The following is a 17,740-nucleotide window of genomic DNA, read 5'->3' as shown; positions in this document are numbered from 1 at the left end:
TAATGAAGGCAATGGTGTCCTAAGGAACATGAACATCCAAGGAACGCTCTTGACCGTTCTTTCTTACTTACATTACTTACGTTACTTCCTTGCAATCCTGCTGAAATATTCCTTTGTGCTGAAAATGGTAACATAGCATCAAAGGGAATGGTCCTATTCCTCTCAGCCCTTCCTTACCCATCAGTACACAGAGGGTAGAAAGTGTATTTCATGTGCATGAAATGAAGTGCATGAAAAATAGTTGTCACTTTTGTGCATTTCCATGGCTTTAGTAAGAACAACATACGTGTGCATCTATGAGCTATGAAATACGAATTGCGTGATTTCTGTGATTCCACGTAAGAGTTAAACGCACTTATATATGAATTTAAAACTGGCAGTACACCATACAAAGACGGATGTTAAGATTCATGCTAATAATTTAAATTTTAATTTTTCTTTACTTAGAATTATATTAAATAGCAAAAAGCACATGAAAAATTGAGGTACAGTGCAGTCAAAGGAGAAAGCTTTACATTATATTACCCTTAAGTCCCCCCTCCCATTTTTTGAACGAGGGTCCTGCATTTCCGATTTGCTCTGGGCCCACAAATTGTGCGTCCAACCCGGCAGCAGCACACAAACCGAAGCCTCTTCGCGGGCGGTCTCGTGAAGGGCAACACGGCAGTAAGTCCATGCAACTGCACATTAGAGCGCCCGCGGGCGAAAAGCACTAGGGGGCACCCACGCAGGCCGGGGGGCGGCGGCGGCCGGGGCGATCCGGGGCCTGATCTCCAAGCCCGGTGAGCGGTCCAGCCACGCTGGCTCCGGGGCTGAAGCCCACACCTGACCAGTTTCAGAGAACATGAGCCTGGGAGTGCAGGAGGGGCGCAAGCCAGGCCCGCGAGCATCCCTGGGACCAGCAGGAAAAGCTTGCTCCTCGACGTGCGCATGCGTGTCACGCCGCAAAGCGGAGAGGCCGAGCTGTCCTGGAATCCGCGCACACCCCTCCCTTCAGTTCTGGCCTCGCGCTCCGGAAGCCGCTTCCCGCGAGGCCGGGCGAGTCCTCCAGAGCACCGAGAGCGCCGGCCAGAGCGGCAGCGACCCTTCCCCGAGAGTAGTGGCGTCCCACTATGCGCCGGAACCAACGGCACACCTGCGCCGGGGGCGCTCCGCGGCGACGGCGGCCTGGTACGTCATTGCGGGCGCGACGGCCCGAGGGACAGTCTGGGTCTGCTTTCGTGGGGTTGCCGCGGCGGGACCGGCCGGGAAGATGCCAGTGGCGGTGATGGCGGAAAGTGCCTTTAGTTTCAAAAAGTTGCTGGATCAGTGCGAGAATCAGGAGCTCGAGGTAGCCGTTCGCGTCGCGCTGGGAGAAACCGCGGGGTCTTCTGCGGTCCCGGGGCGGTGCCGGTTCCGGGGTAACAGGGCCCGCGGGGCTCGCGGCGGGCGCGGGAGCTGGGCTTGGGGAGCTCGGGACGCCGGGGTCCGCATCGAAGGCTACGGGTCTGGACCCCGTCTCCCCAAGCTCGCTGGGAGCTTTTTGTTGTTGATTTTCAGCTAGTCAGTGCGAAAACCCGGGCATCTTTGCTCCTGACATCCTCCAGTATGTTTCTTGTGTTGATTAGACTGGGCATCTTTCCTCCCCGTGTGGTGGAGGGCGGGAGAATGTGTATTTTATTAAAGGCGTTTGTGCAGGCATGCACACAGACTAAAGAAGGAATAACCTTTTTTCAACTAGGAAAGTCCTTAGTCTCAGAATGTCACCACCTAAGCTTACCGTTCGGTCTTGTATTACAAGACTGGTCAAAGTTGTATCATGCAGCTGTTAAAGTTAATTGAGGTTTTTTTTCCTTAGAAAGGCACTGGAAAACCATGTATAACATTGGTATAAAAAGTTAATTAACCAAAGGAGACAACAGCCAGAAGCAGCAGCTCACTAATAAACACTTAATAGATCTTTTTTGAATGAATCAAATTTGAATGAAGAGAGAAATGTCTTTGTAGCACTCGGCTGTATTTTGTTTTTTTTTTTCCTATTCATCACTCATTACTTAGCTATTCAACATACTTGATAAGAATGGGCAGAATCATAGTGCTTTAGGAATCTGTTGGAAATGTTTGTTTCTTTTAATAGTAAGACCGTTTAAGAATTTGAGAACTGGGAAAGGAATCCCGTTTAAATATTCTCGTGCATATAAAGACACAGAGCTTTGGAGAGAGAGAAAATCACAGCTGATGGCAGATCTAAACTTAACACTGTGATTTTTAGTGTTTGGTACTTCTCTGAGCTCTTTCTACATCTGTAGTACTAAATATTATAAAATAGGCTTATTTTTTAGATTAGTTTTAATAAAATCTTTTTTTTTTTCTTTTTTAAGTGTAAATATAAATAAGGTTTCTCGTTTTTGGCCTTATAGGCTCCTGGAGGAATTGCTACTCCCCCAGTGTATGGTCAGCTGTTAGCTTTATATCTGCTTCACAATGACATGTAAGTACCTTCTACCTAAAGCCAAGAGCAGCAGCTTCGTCAGGATTGTACAGAAATTACTCTTGCATTGAAGAGAGATCATTAAAACATAAGAAGGTGCAAGGAGCTTTATCTTCTATTGTAATACTTAATACACCTGTTTCATATATTGAATCGTGACTCAAACTGATTAGGCTGAGTTGTTTTAAGATACACTTGTTTTACATATATTCTCTAAAAACACATTCTAATTTGTTATGCGAAACTACAGTGTCAATAAATTCCTTTAATTCTGTTGACCTTTTTTGTCTTTAGAAAACTTCGTATGACCTCTGTATACTTAATTTCATATGTAATCAGTAGATCAAGAGAAACGGAAAGGGAAGATTGAGAAAGTTAAGAGAAATTTAAGTAACAACACCTATGAGATTTTTTGAAAGGTGTTGTTTTTTAGTTATTCCTAATTCGTGTTCATTGACGAAAAGTCAGAAAGCATAAGCATACGGGAGTCCCTCGTGCTATGAATCGTCAATGATTACCGTTAAATGTTGTTGGCAAATTCTATTCAACCTCTTTGTTTCATGCCTTTTAAAAAAACTAACCTGCGATTTCTATTAGACATATATCATAAGAGCTGTCGGTTTCATTTTTGTAATCCTCTCATCGTATGTTTGTTGTAGTTCAAGTTTTCAAACTCTTAAAAACTGCCTTGAAGTTTTGGTGACTCTGCACTCATTGGTCAGAGGAGGGCTCATGATACGGAGAAAAGCATTGTGTATCACATACATTGTCAGGGAATTCCAGAGCCTTGAATAGAAATTTGTTTATATATGAATAAATTACCTACTTAAGTGTTTGTGTTTTTAGTGTACCGTTGCCTTAATTTAAGATCTAGATCGTTAATTAAAAATCCACTAAAAATGGCAAAATATTACTTTGGTGAAAGTATTTTATGTTTTTTTATCTGGAAAGCTACTTTACTTCCCATGGACAAATTCATATAAAATTAAATTTGGGGGCGCCTGGGTGGCTCAGTCGGTTAAGCGGCTGCCTTCGGCTCAGGTCATATCCCTGGGTCCTGGGATCGAGCCCCACGTCCGGCTCCCTGCTCAGCGGGAAGCCTGTTTCTCCCTCTCTCTCTGCCTGCCTCTCTGCCTACTTGTGCTTTCTCTCTCTGTGTCAAATAAATAAATAAAATCTTTAAAAAAAAAGCAACTAAATTTCACTCTATAAAATACAGAGTATTTTAAAATATACTTCTGTGTATTTGCAGTGAGATCTAGAATTTTAAACATTTACTGAGATGATTTTTTTTAATTGCTTATTCTTTCTTGGGGGGATGTAAATTAGGAATAATGCAAGATATCTTTGGAAACGGATACCACCTGCTATAAAATCTGTAAGTATTCTTCGATGTATCCTACTACTTGAATGTAGTAACAGCATTCATTTAAATGGCAACCTTCTAAAGTTTTTAAAGTTTCTCTTTTCTTTCCCCTGTAGTTCACAGAAATAGTTACTAAACTGGTATTAAAGTTTAAGAACAGATCTACAAATTCCTCTGATCAGAAATTTAATTTCCCTTGGATGGTATAGAAATCTGTGCTCAGCTTCTACTGATCATGTTTATTAAGACGCTTCTTGTAAGTGTCACTTTGCCTGGCAACCAACTGAGACCTTTTAATAAAGGTTTGGTTTGTGGTTTTTTTTGCTTTTTTAACTAATTTATGCAGTAATGGTATTTACTTTGAAATTGATATTATTTCCAAGAATATCCTAAAAATGATTTTCACGGTATTAAGATTATTTTTGCTAATTAGGATTTTAGATTTCTTAGTTTGGATGGGAGATTAGATGAAATAATGTCTTAAAAGTTTCTTCCAAAGTGGAATGAAATATATTTTTAATTTCATGGGATTCCCTGTTTCTAGTATAAATGCGAAGTGAATTTTTTAAACATTCACCAAATATTACCAAGAATTCACTTGAATTCTTCTGTTCATTATTGATATTCAGCAGCAGTTCATTTTAGTATTTTTATTCTTTCTTCTCCAGACATTCTATTAAGTAAGATTGGAATGTTCCTCCAGCTTCATTGACTTAAAATAAAGAACTGTAAATTACACTCATCGTTTCAGTGATGTTAGCGGGAATTCTTTCCTGGGAGAGGCTACAGTGTATGACATCTTAGATTGACAATCTTTATTATTAGTCATTTTGCTATTACTTTTGCCCAAGAAATATGTGTATGTATTTTACATGCACATATATATGAATATTCTACATAACGTTGATCACATATATGTACAGATGAAATACAAATACAACATTCTGAAAAAACAGTGTTTAAGAAAATTAATTTCCAGACTTAATTCTGAAATATTTTTGGACAACTGTTTTATGCTTTAATTTTCTGTTATAATAAAAATGTATATAAACCATACAAATAAATTTTGCATTACTGTCCACAGCATCTAAAAACCTTTTTGATAGTGATTGGGCTGAAGAAGTAATTATACGTCTTAAGAGAAATGTTGAATTATGTTTTAAGATACAGTTGTTGGTAAATCTGCAGAGTGACTATCCTCAAAGGCAGTGATATTTATTGCAGGCAAATTCTGAACTTGGGGGAATTTGGTCAGTAGGACAAAGAATCTGGCAGAGAGATTTCCCTGGGATCTATACGACCATCAACGCACACCAGTGGTCTGAGACGGTCCAGCCAATCATGGAAGCACTTAGAGGTAGTGTTTCTTCGTGGTTAAGAATTAAATTAGACCTGTTCTCTAAGTGCTGCGGTATTGAAGTAAGTCAGTGATGTGTTTTAAAAAATAGATATTTTCTGCTAGGTGAATAGGGCAGCTTTCAAAATTCTTTTGTAAGGATTTGCTGTAATCATGCTTCTTCATTTCACATGTGAGGATTTGCTGTAACCATACTTCTTCATTTCGTCTTGCTTGAGGTCATATCGGTAGCTAAGGGGCTCACTGTCTCTTAGTTCCAGATTGAAATTGCTCGTCAGTAAAAGGATTTTTTTGCTACTAAAACGAAATCTTGTGATACTGTAATAAGCTCAAGGTATGGGGTGGTTAAGATTTTAAACCCCATGTATTTGAAAGTAGAGACTGTGCTTTGGAGTCTGTTGACCTTGGGCTTTGATAGGGGTTGTCTCCAGCTTCTGGATTTGTAACTAGTCAGTTCAGTACACAGATGCTCAGATGTTTTTTCATTGCTCTGAAAAATCACAAGCCTGTGTGACATAGCACTGATCCCATGATGAAACTGGACCCTGCCTCTCTCTCTCTGTTTTCCTGCCCCTGACATTTGCTGGTTCACTCTTTTATAAATTCATATAGTAACCTCTTTTCATGTTGTTCAATCCTTATTTCTTATTGTTACCTCATTGCTGTCGTTAATACCTGCCTTGACTGTCTGCCTTCCTGCTCTGGAGGAGTCAGTGGGCAGGAATGTTTGAATAACCACTCATTATTCCGGCAAGGGATATCCTCTTTTCAGGGGAGCGGAAGGTGAAGGTTGCTTCTCAGATGTACCTCATTTTTCTTGTGATGGTAAAGCTCTGGCAGCATAAAACAGAACAATGTAAGGGACAAAACAGGAGGCACTTACTTTAAATATGAAGGAAGTGAGCAGGAGTGCAGGGCCAGCCGGTGGGTGGGAAGGGAGGAGTGTGGTATAAAGTTGCTCAGGCACAGTAGGGGCAGTTTGGGATTTTCCCACAGGAAACCGCCTTCACCTCTTCACATAAGTCCAGAGGAGAAAAGAGTGTGGTGGTGGATTTTTGTAGTATCTGGTTCAGTCTTAGGATTGTAGTGTGAGGGCACAGGCTGCGGGCCATTTCCCAGCAGCCTACAGCAGCGTCATTGGCAGGACTAGGGCTCAGATCTCCTGACCCACGCAGCAGATATTCCCTGTGTGCCTTCAGTGGGTGCAGCGGTGTTTCCTCCCAGGACCACCTCTGCCTCCAGCCCCGTTAGATGCAGTACTTCTTTGAAGTCAGTGCTGCGGGCCCCTGGGAGGCTGTGGAGCACAACGTGGGAGAGCCATACTTCTGGAGTTCACATCCTGGTTCTGCCACTTGAGTGACCCTTCTGTACTTTTCTCATTTGTAAAGTGCGATCAGAAGTAGTATTTTCCTTGGGTGGTTAGAAATGAATTAATATGTATAAGCACCTACATATGCTTAATTAATTAATACATATAAGCACTCATCTGTTCACTTGCAATATCTGTGAATATACCTGAGAATTTTACAAATCCCCAGATTCACGAATGGTACTGTATTTTCCTCCATAAGATGAAGCCTGGTGAAGGAAGTCTTATAACAGATTTGAATTACTGCTAAATTTGACATTTTGCTTTTTACTGTATTACAAATTTTCGGTTTCCTAGATTGTTTTAAGAACACTCACATTCTCAGGTTTTTTCCTTTTCTGTTCTGAATTAGTCACAGTCCTACCAGAAAATTGAAAGTGGCTCCAGTGAAGAGAGGCTAGGGAAAGAGCGGTCTCTAAAGGCAGCCGGCAGGGACTGACAAAGCACCCAGGGGCCGGGTGTGGACAGTAGCCATTTTTACTCTAGGCCCAAAGGGAGGCGGCGAGGGACCCACACTGCTGAGGTCACAGAAAGGGGCTGCCCCCCGGAGCCGAGGAGCAGCTGGAGCAAGGCAGGGAGGGCGCAGAGGAAGTGCGTTCCCGTGACCCGTGGACCCGCTCCCCAGGCGGGAGCATGCAGGTGCCGTGCGCGGTGGTGCCCGACTCCCTGGAACAGAAGGGCAGAGGTGGGTCAGGAAGCGCGGGACCCCGGCTCATCTGCCCTCTGCCGCAGCACTGGCACCTGGCGGTTGCCGGTATATGGTGAGCGTGTTGAGGTGTTTTTACACGACAGCGTGAGCATTCTTTTAGGGTCTCCCCAGGACTTTGTCCCGTGGTGAACTGCCACAGATGCTAGGTGCTGGCTCAGTGGATTCCCCTTTCCAGCTTGTCATTCTAATGCACGCCCTCATGAGGTGACACATTTCACAGACCCTAAGGGTCACACAGTGACTAGAATGTCCCTGAGCGGTTACAAGCAGCCCCAGTTGTGTAGCCTCTCACCGACCCTGTGGAACACTCCACGCCTGTATTTTTGCTCCCTCTGCCCACCAGCTTCCGTCTCCCCGTGTGCTTGCTTCTCTGCCATGTGCCAGGCCTGCCTCTTTGTGTCTCTTGTTCTACTCCCCATCTCCTCTCAATTCTAAAAATCTGACCAGAGTGCTTGAACTCAGGTTAATATTTTTAAAATATGGTAGGCTTTCCAAGTGGGTATGGTTGTTGGTGCTCACTTGGATTTCCCGTTTCCATTGTTGCTCTTGGTTCTTTTTCACTGAGTGCCCATGGCCTTCAGTAAGGGAAAGTTCCCTTACGCTAAGATGTTTTCAAGTCCAGCGTGAGGTCATGTGCTGAGTGGTCGGTAGGAAGAAGGAAGGAGTTGACTGAAGGCATGGAAGGAGGGGCAGTACGGCTGAGCAGAAGCTGGCGAGGACATCAGCCTCAGTGAGCAGTGAAGAAACGCAATGGAACGTCCACGATCTTTAAGAAATATGAGGGAACAAAGCCAAAGGCTTCGTCCTGGTGATATCGTCAACAAGCACGTCTTCAGCACGTACTTCGTTAGAGAGGCTGGGCTCTTTGGGGGGCGGGGGTATAAAGATATAAAGACAGCCCTCCTCCCATAGAGAAGTTTAGGGATCATTGAGGTGATGGGAGTGGGGAGGGGTGGGGCAGTGTGTTGTAGGTGGTGAAAGCATGCTTGCTAAACAGGTAGTATAAACAGTGCTGTGGATTCAGAGAAGGACAGAGATGGCAGTGAACTTCAGTGCTGCAGGAGTTTGTAAACTGACCTAGGAGTCGTAGAGAGCAGACATCACACAACAGCATAAACCCAAAGCCTGGAGATGAGAAGGTGTGAGACTTTCTGAGAGCCGGGGGCCTAACTGGGAGCCAAGGGTGCCTGGGGAGCTTGGTGCGCTTGTCAGGCAATGTCCCAGGAGTGGAGAGAGGGCTTTCAGTATGGGACTCTACTGCACATGTATACTGGCCTCTTAATTGTGGGAAGTAAAATCCAGAGTATTTTTAAGCATGTTGACAGCCAGATGGAGGAGTCCTTATGTTCCTGGAAGAGCAGTGGGCAGGAAGACAGGCTAGCTGGACCTCAGTTCCTACCATTGACTTTTTGTCTCTGCCTCATTTCTGGAATATTCAGTGTGGGAATGTAAGCCTGGGGAAGTCCCACATGTCATCTCTAGGGAGGTTTTGTTGCTGGAATTGTTTGCAGCCCCACCCCCCCACCCCCCAATTAGGTTTAGTCATTCAGGATTTGACCTTAGGATTTGAACCCAAATAAAGTCAATAGTTCAGAGCAGACTCAAAAGTTAGTGTTAACAAAAATTCAACTGAGTAAACTTGGAGATCTAATTGGCTTTATTAAGCAGTCCATGAATTGGGCAGCATACCATCCAGCAAGTAGAGGGGAGCTCTGAGGAGCTGTGCATAATGGCGGGTTTTCATGGGAAGGAACTTGGGGCAGGGACGTTACTAGCAAAAGAAAAGGAAGGAATGTTTCAGGCCAGGTCACCTTCCCTTAAGGGTAGAGTGGGGAGTCTTCTCCTTTTGGGGGATGGAGGGGGAGTCTATGTGACAGATTACCTGTTCCACAGGCTCGGGAAATTCCCAACTGACCTCTTACGACTGTGTTCCTAGGGGAGGTTGAAACTATGTTCGGTATGAAGTCCCAGTTTGCTGACTCGGCATTTGGGGCTTATGGTTTTCTTGTTAACAGAAGAGTGCTCTAGTTACAGGGCTTGTTCTGCAGTTCCTAGGTATGATCCTAGATCAGAGACCCTCGTCAGAAAGGACAACTAATTACCGAAGTAGGTCATTTTTGCTCCATTCAGTCAGTGTTTGTAAGTGGGATTAAAAAAGAAATTTAAGGAAAATTATATACCAAGTGCATAAATATATTTAAATGAAATTTTCTTAGATTTTGGTCTTATGTGTATTAACTTTTTTCCTTCTTTGTAAATTTCATTGTCCTCCAAGGGAGATTGGCTGTCTGAGAGGAAGTACAAGGCATTGATTGTTTATTCGGCAGTGTCTGAGCACCTCTTTCATGCCAGGCACGTGTGTCCGCATCTGTAAGCGTAGAGACCTTGGGGTCGAGCTAGTCTCGCTTATAACATGTGGACAAGGCCAATCACATAACTGAATTATGTGTTAAAATGCCAGCTCTTGGTTCACTGTCTGCCACCCGTCCACTCCCCCCACAGATGCAACGAGGAGAAGGGCGTTTGCCCTGGTCTCTCAAGCCTACACCTCCATCATTGCAGACGACTTCGCCGCCTTTGTCGGGCTCCCCGTGGAAGAGGCCGTGAAAGGTATTTGAGCTCGCTGTTTATGGGGAAGTGTGACTTGGTGGAGCAGGTTGGTTTTGGAATTCAGGCGGTGTTCGTTCCCTGGAAAGGGAAACCTGTGTGGCATCCCCCCCACCCCCACTGCCTCCAACCCCAACCCCCTCCCCCCACCCCCGGCAGGGCCAGGCCCAGAAGCAGGCTGTCGGCAGGCCCAGCAGTGGTGCTGGGGCGGCTGGTGTGAGTGTCCCGCTCAGCGGTGCGAGGAGATACCGTATCCAGACCTAACAGGGCCTCACAATCGCTTTTGCCACCAAATGAGTTCAGGAAAAACTTTTTGGATTTCTGGGTGTGGATAAGAAATTTCAGGTTCTTACTTACTTTTAAAGCACTTTTTGCCAGAGGCAGTTAATGATATCCTAGAACACGAGCTTTGCAAAGGAGTACTTTGCCATTTTGATGAAGTTACCATTCAGCTATGTCTGTGTGGTGTGCCCTTGTTGTATTCGATCATTCTGGCTCTTATTGGAACCTCTTTGATGTTCCTGTAGTCATTTTTTATCATGGTTCCCAGGGCCTGATCCCTGAGTATTTTCTACTTTTATTTCCAAGAACTTTGATGAAGACTTAAGTTAACAGTGGCCTGTGAAATGGTGGGGTGCCCTCCCAAGATGATGCCCAGGAAGGGGACTCAGAGCCGCTGTTGACTGGGAGTGGGTGGGGCAGGGAGGGATGTGGTGGGAACAGAGTCACTGAAAGGGACAACGAGGGGGCGGAGTAAGGCATTTGAGACAACTCCATGCAGCTCCGATTACACCCGGTCTTACAAGTGGTGGGAAATGCCAGATACAAGAAAGTAAAGGATGTACAAATTAGTTGCTTTTGTAAGTATGCCAGGCGAGTATTATTATATTCATGATTCGGAGCTTAAACTTTGTAACTTCTTTAAATTAGTTCTTTTCCTCTGAAAATCAACATGTTGATAAATGTATTTTTTTAAGAAAATCTTAATTGACCTCATGATTCACATGTAGAAATCCTCATTTCACCCGTACTTGGTAAAGGCAGTCTCCTCCCACGTCCCTTTTCAGCCCATTTTTTTTCCTCCATATTTCTCACCAGTAACTCCTCTTACCCACTGGTCTCCAGCTGTGCTTTTGCATTTTCATTTCTCAGGTGACGCCCAGACTAGCTCCTCCCCTCGGTAAATTGCTATAGAACATTGTCTGTGCCTCTTGGCAGTGTCTTTGTCTTCCATGGTTGACATTTTTGATTCTCTGACTAAAATGGGAACTCTGTAAAGACCACATCTTGTTCCTCAGTTTCCAAAGCCTACCACAATTTTAGATGCATAGCAGGAGTCAGTGAGAGTTCCTGGAGTAAATCAGGACTGCCGCTTACTCACAAACACTTGTTTTGATTCGTCTTGAAGTTGATCCGTAGTTTATTACATAATAAGTAACATCCCCCCGAGCCGTACTCTTACTGACTGCTGGGTGGGACTGCTCTATGCTCCCCCATGCTAACTCGTGATCTGGGACACATCCCTGGAGTTCTCCACATCAGTTAGGTGCTGGCCCTGTGTCCTTTTTAGAGTAGTGTGATGATGACCTGGTGATCCTGTGGGACGGTGCCTGCCAGCCAGGACTCTGTGTGTGAGCCGGGGTTCTTGTCGCCGGACTCGCCTTGTCACTGCCGATGGAGCAGTCGCAGCTGGCGTCATGTGCGTCCCCCTCAGGACACGGTGTTGTCGTAGTCACACTGCCCAGATGAGTGCCGTAACGCGCACTTCACACAAGACCGCTCGTCTGCTGGGGGTTCTCTCGGCCTGACACAGTAGAATGGCTTTGATCCACGTTTCAGAAATGTTTCAGAAGTAAGTTCACCTGAGAAGGCTGTCTATAACCTACTTTTCTAGAAAAAAAGACACATTGTAGGGTAACCTGCACTTGTCAGATCTTCCATACAAGTAGTATCATTGATAGACTGTGGATCTCGTAGATGAAAATTATAGGAGTTTTTTGGTTATTTCTCATTTGTGTGTTAAATACACATTTTTTAGGTATATTAGAACAAGGATGGCAAGCGGACTCCACCACAAGAATGGTTATGCCCAAAAAGCCAGGTAGGTGGAGCTCTTCATCCACGTGTGCAGCACGGACCTAAGCCCGCGTCAGGTTCCGAGGCATTTGAGTCATTTGATAATAAGGTTCTTCTGTACTAGCAAATTGCAAGTAACTCAGGTGAAATATAGATGTGGAATGATAGACACGGTAGAAAGGATTTTAAAGATCACCTAGTTTTACCTTAATTTTTAAAAATATATTTCTTGTATAGAAAACTATTTTATATGGGTTTTTCATAATCCTTCTTATGGTTTTTCCTTTATATGGGTTTTTCATCATCCTTGTATAAAAACCTATTTTTTATGGGTTTTTCATAATCCTTATTACATCTTAATTTTTACTAAGTATTAGTCTCCCATCCTTTTATTTATTGGAGCCATTTCTAAGCATATTTATCCATAATATCTAAACTGTTGCCTTTTAAAAAAATATATCTTATTCAGATACCCCCTTTTCTCCTTGTACTACACACATGTACACTCTTCTCTGAAATAAGATTTCAGTGGCTTTAACATGCACAAAATTAAGTGTTTTGGCTTAAATTATTTGACCTGCCCTCGTCGTGTCCGTCTGAATTCCCAGTCCCTCGGTACGCCTTCTGCAGGGAGCCGTGCTCATTCCTGCTTGGAGGCCTCTCCTCCTGCTTGGCAGGAATGTCCTTTTCTGCCAGGTCTTTGGAGCTGAGCTTAAGGCCCACATCTGTGAGCCCTCCTCCTTCAACCCAAAGTTCCTTCCACCTGCCCTGAATTCCTGTTGTTTAGACATTGTTGGCGCCACAGTAAAGAATTACTCAAATTTCAATGGGCTCTACCCTGTGAAGGTACAGGAAGTGGTTAGACATGGTCCCGGCGAGTCTAGCTGCGGAGAGAAAACTGCTGTGGTGAGAAGACTCATGTAATCATACAGAGCATAATTGTTAACTCTGTTTGAGAAGTAGCAAATGGTCGTAAATGCCATTGTGTTAAAAACGACATGTTCTGTGTGAAAGTTCTTTATGATGACTCCTATAAATTGTGCTGTTAATTTTACTTAGTTGCAGGGGCCCTGGATGTGTCCTTTAACCGGTTTATTCCTTTATCAGGTATGTATTTTTATATGCTCATTTAAAACTTGTTTCATTATTCTTTATTTCTTTTTTGTCGTGTGTCTCTTTTTTTCTTAGCTCTAACCTTATAAATGAAGAGGTTAAATTCTATACTTGCTGTTTATGATAACATATTTGGTTACAAGAGAGAACGTGTGGGTTCTCCTCTGGAGCTTACCTCGACGCCGGGGCACCTTCTGACCCGGCCACAGAGCCGCGTTGGTGTTGTGTAGGGAAGCCGTGATAGAGCTGCTCACCAGCACTTACTCAGATGGCATCCCTAGGCTGACATGTGCGAACTTAAAAGCTAGAACTGAATTCCTGGATGATGGGGTTCTTTGTGGGGCTTTTTTTGTTCACTGACAGTTTAATAGAGCAGTGCCTGGCACACGGTCAATACTGGGTAATTCTTCATTGAATTCTGTGTCACATGGGTAGGTGTCCTTCCAACAAGAGCTGTGCTCTCTTAAGAGGGTTGTTTCATGTTAACATGAAAACTTCAGCAAAGCCAGACACGCCTTTACTCCCAGTTTAGGAAAACTACTCATCAAAGTTGAGACTTCTTTGCTTGTTTTTCAAAAATGTCCAAAATCAATAAGAAAGTTTCCTTACCGTTAAATTAACAGGCATTGGAGGGTGTGGGTGGCAGGGCTCACGCGCCGTTACACGGGGATCTAACTTCAGTCTCTCTCTGTATTTCACACGCAGAGCCTGCCCCAGTGCCCCCGATCCCCAATGAACAGCAGTTAGCCAGACTGACCGATTATGTGGCTTTCCTCGAAAACTGATGTATCATTCTGAGTTCAAGATCCACCTTCAGAATCCTGTATACTGACAGATAGAGAAATGTAAAATTTTTATTTTCAATTTATTGGATGGATAAAGCACCTCAGCATTCCTTACTGAGTATGTGATAAAATACATATATAAAGTATATTATATATATTTTGTCCTTAAACATTATGCTGAATAGTTGTTGAAACAATTCTCATTTTGTAATATTTGACAATTTGGATGGAGCCCGTCAGTATTATGCAGTTTATATTTCCTAGTGACTTCTAAATACAGCTCTCCTGCTTCATGGCGGTCAGTGGCTGTCAGCTGTTTGTCCCTGCCCCAGCGCCCAGCACACTCCCATCTGCACCGATTGTTGATACTTAGAGCGATTCATTTGGGGTTTGAGGAGGACCGTCCCCAGAGCCAGTATCTGAGCTGCTGGGGCTTCTGATGCACCCCCTTCAGAGAATATGCTCTCCTTCCTCCTCACCTCCTGAACATCACTCCTACAGAATGCTGAAATGCAGCTGAGGAACCAAAGACCATTTCCTCAGTAAACCAGTTTGTGAACTTCAGATTTTTTCCTGATAGTGTGAGTACATCCATTGCTGGCAGTGGAGGGCTTGCCGTGAAAATGCAACTATTTAAGACCTTCAGGAGAAGTATTAGATGTAATGTTCCTTTCGGAAGAAGGGAAACTTAGGGTGGAATGCATTCTATCGGCAAAGAAGCTATTAAGATAAGTGATCCACTTTGTACAACTATCCTGCAACCTACTGGTTGCTTATATTTATCCTTTGGTTCAAGGTCTGCCTTTTGGAGAAACACTGAACAAGTCTTTCAGTTTTTGTGTGATGCCCTCTAAATATTCGGAGGTGTTTATTGTATCTTCAGGTTAGAAGCCCCCCTGCTTCATTTATTCTGCATTTGTTCAATAAATATTTAATTGCATCAACTGTTTCATCTGAGATAGTTTCTAGACATTTCACTCTCCTGGTCTTTCTGTGGATACATTCTAGTTTGTCATTGTCTCTCAAGATATGAATTTCCTAATTAAATAGAAATGACGTATATAGTGGTGATTACATGATTCATGTTTTCACTCATTTTAAACACATTTTTCAGTTATTGTTAACATTTATGGAAATACCTTTTAAATTAACATTTTATTGAACTCTGATGTATTAGTCATGTTGTTAAAACTCCCTTGTTTTACAGTTGAGGAAATGGAAATTCGAGAAGCAAGAGGATCAGTAGCTAGAAAGTGATGATGCCAGTTGTTGAACTTCCAGGTATTAAGTACAAATTGTATCCATGGGCCTGATTTTTAGTAGGTTGGAATCAATCCAAATGTTCATTAACAGGGGGACGAGGTGACTAAACGGTGTGCAGCGCCGTGCAGCTCCTGGAGGCATGAGTACGAGAGAGAAGGTCTCTGGACGGAGTCAAGGTGATCTCCACGGGGAAACCAGACAGAGTAGGAGGAGGTCAGACTGTGGCTCCGAGGGTGAGGAAGGCTGTGTGGGCACACGCGCAGCTGTCATGCTGGGGTTTCAGAAGAACAGTCGAAGGACAGCCAAAAACTAGTAGAAATGATTCTCTGCAGGGAAAGAGGAGGAGGTCAGTGAACTCCACACAGTGAAACAGTAATTACTTCAAGTGACTCGATCACAGTATTTTGATTCTTCATTGTCACTGGGATATATACTGAGGACACAAAGATCTCAGCCTACTGAATATGGTTTCATGGCTAATTTCAAAAAACTACCTTGATATCATCACTATTATTAAAAGTATATTTTAGGATAAAACAGTTTAGAAATGAGGTAATCTTGTTAGAACCTAGTAATCTTAAATATCACATAGAAACTTTAAATGATTGAGCACCTGGGTGGCTCAGTTGGTTAAGCGTCTGCCTTCAGCTCAGGTCATGATCCTGGAGTCCCTGGATCGAGTCCCGCATCGGGCTCCCTGCTCGGCAGGGAGTCTGCTTCTCCCTCTGACCCTCCCCCCTCTCATGTGCTCTCTCTCATTCTCTCTCTCTCAAATAAATAAAATCTTCAAAAAAAAAAAAACCTTAAATGATTTATTTTTCTTTCTAAATAATAAATCGTTCCTGGCTCTGTCCAACTAAAAAGGTCTAGAGTAATTACAACCCAGCACCACTGAGAACCAATAGTGCCCAGATTGTGGTCTCTAAACTTGTTTCAACTAAGCGGAATCAGAACTTATTTTCAAAGTAGGTACAAATTGGGGCGCCCGGTGACTCAATCGTTATGCGTCTGCCGTCGGCTAAGGTCATGATCTCAGGGTCCTGGGATCAAGCCGTGTGTTGGGCTCCCTGCTCAGTAGGCCTGCTTCTCCCTCTCCCACTCCCCCTGCTTGTGTTCCCTCTCTCGCTGTGTCTCTCTCTGTCAAATAAATCTTTAAAAAAAAAAAAAAGTAGGGACAAGTCTGGGGAAATAATTGTACAGGTTGATCCCCAGTACAAGATGTCCCAGGTTCAGGAATGTTTCAGAGTCTCATAGGGTTCTTTCAGAAGTTCATAGAAGCTGACTTGAAGGAGCTCCCATCGGTCAAACATGAGACAAATTGAGCATGAAAAATCTGTGTGTCTATATTTTTAATCCCAAGTTCATAATTACAATACTAAGATAACCTCATCATTGTACAAGAAATTCGGGATGTGCTTGATTCCATCTTCCCCATATTTATTTATCAGTCTTAAGAATAAATGAATTGATGCCCTAGTGATGTCCAAAGTAACAAAATTGAACCTGCGAAGTAATCAAACAACTGGTGGTAGAAAATTCTTTCTAGAAGGATTCCACCTAGTGCAGATAGAAGTAGAAAATCTGTACTTTGTAGTACTTTGCCTCAAGGATCTAGGAAGGAAGCATCAGTGGCTCCTTGGACCACGGGCTGAGAAAACGAGAGCATATAGCCAGCCCATCCCTGTGCCCTGGCACCTGCTGAGACTCCCACCTGCATGCAGGTCTAGCCCGACGGCAGCCTGCGTTTGATGCACTGACTGCAACTGCCGTGTTTGCTCTGGGGCTTACCCTGACAACGCCACAGGGGTTGCCCACACAAACCTGGGTAAGGGGGAGCTAGCCCCTGAGCAGCCCTTCAGCAGATGGAGGCCTGATCCAGGGAATAACACTGCCTTCCATGTCTTGAGAAGACAGTTTCAGGTCTGGAATTCTAGGCCTGGTTCCTGAAAAAAGACCACAGCCAGACTGAGCTGTGGTTGCCCATTGTGACCAGTGTGCAGTGGCGTGGATTGCTAGCTCCCCCTTCCTGTTTATCTCTACCCAGTGCCCCTCTGTGTTTCCTGGGATCGAGAGACTTGGCCCATCTGCACGTAAGTTGAAAGCACCTGAATCCATGTGTCCTTAACCTCACTCACAGTGGGACAAGTGAGCTTGCCAGGAAGGCACGGTAAGCATACAGCCTCCACCATGAAGTATTTTGTCAAACTCCCCTTCCCCAAAATGAATGTGAATCTAACCAAGGTTGTAGACTTAACTGCCCATTTCCATTAAATGTGGGTATTAGGTGAACAAGTTAAACACCCCACTAAGAAGCAATCAGCCTGATCTAGAATATGGGGGATTTAACAGGACAAAAAAGTGAGTTTCCTTCAAAAATGAATGACCTGAGAAGAATCAGAGGGTGGTAGAGTTGGCAGTGAGCACCGGAAGATCTCTGCTCCTGGGTGGAAGAACTTTGAGGCCGACTCCAGTCGTCAAGAGCTACAAACAGGTGGCTGCGTGGGAAGAAACATGCTTACGGGCATCAAGGAGCTCCTCAAGAGACAAGGCCCGAGGGGTGCGTGTTGAAGGGAGCAGAGAACACGGGGCCTTATGGCGCGGCCTTCGGGGGGTGGCTGCGGGTCG

At 44.1% G+C, this 17,740-nt stretch overlaps 1 protein-coding gene across 1 annotated transcript; it reads left to right on the top strand.

Annotated features, from left to right (window-relative positions):
• The first annotated feature begins 1,167 nt into the window (after positions 1-1,167).
• Positions 1,168-14,640, top strand: COPS8 (COP9 signalosome subunit 8). The gene is made up of 8 exons (XM_032393385.1): positions 1,168-1,330; positions 2,400-2,470; positions 3,800-3,848; positions 5,061-5,193; positions 9,774-9,881; positions 11,917-11,979; positions 13,014-13,061; positions 13,773-14,640. The coding sequence occupies exons 1-8, from the start codon at positions 1,253-1,255 to the stop codon at positions 13,850-13,852; spliced, it is 630 nt and encodes a 209-aa protein (XP_032249276.1). The 5' UTR covers positions 1,168-1,252; the 3' UTR covers positions 13,853-14,640.
• The last annotated feature ends 3,100 nt before the right edge of the window (positions 14,641-17,740 follow it).

This window comes from Phoca vitulina, unplaced genomic scaffold, assembly GCF_004348235.1.
Source record: "Phoca vitulina isolate PV1807 unplaced genomic scaffold, GSC_HSeal_1.0 scaffold1, whole genome shotgun sequence".
In the NCBI taxonomy this organism is placed as follows: Eukaryota; Metazoa; Chordata; class Mammalia; order Carnivora; family Phocidae; genus Phoca; species Phoca vitulina.
Note: the sequence above shows the minus strand (reverse complement) of the source record. Positions and strands in the feature narration are given on the sequence as shown.

Bases quoted from the DNA above. Each gene is read 5' to 3' on its own strand.
- COPS8 (XM_032393385.1), top strand. From the start codon at position 1,253: ATGCCAGTGGCGGTGATGGCGGAAAGTGCCTTTAGTTTCAAAAAGTTG. The intron at 3,849-5,060 runs GTAAGTATTCTT...TATTTATTGCAG, and splicing joins TACCACCTGCTATAAAATCT to GCAAATTCTGAACTTGGGGG. The intron at 9,882-11,916 runs GTATTTGAGCTC...CACATTTTTTAG, and splicing joins CGTGGAAGAGGCCGTGAAAG to GTATATTAGAACAAGGATGG.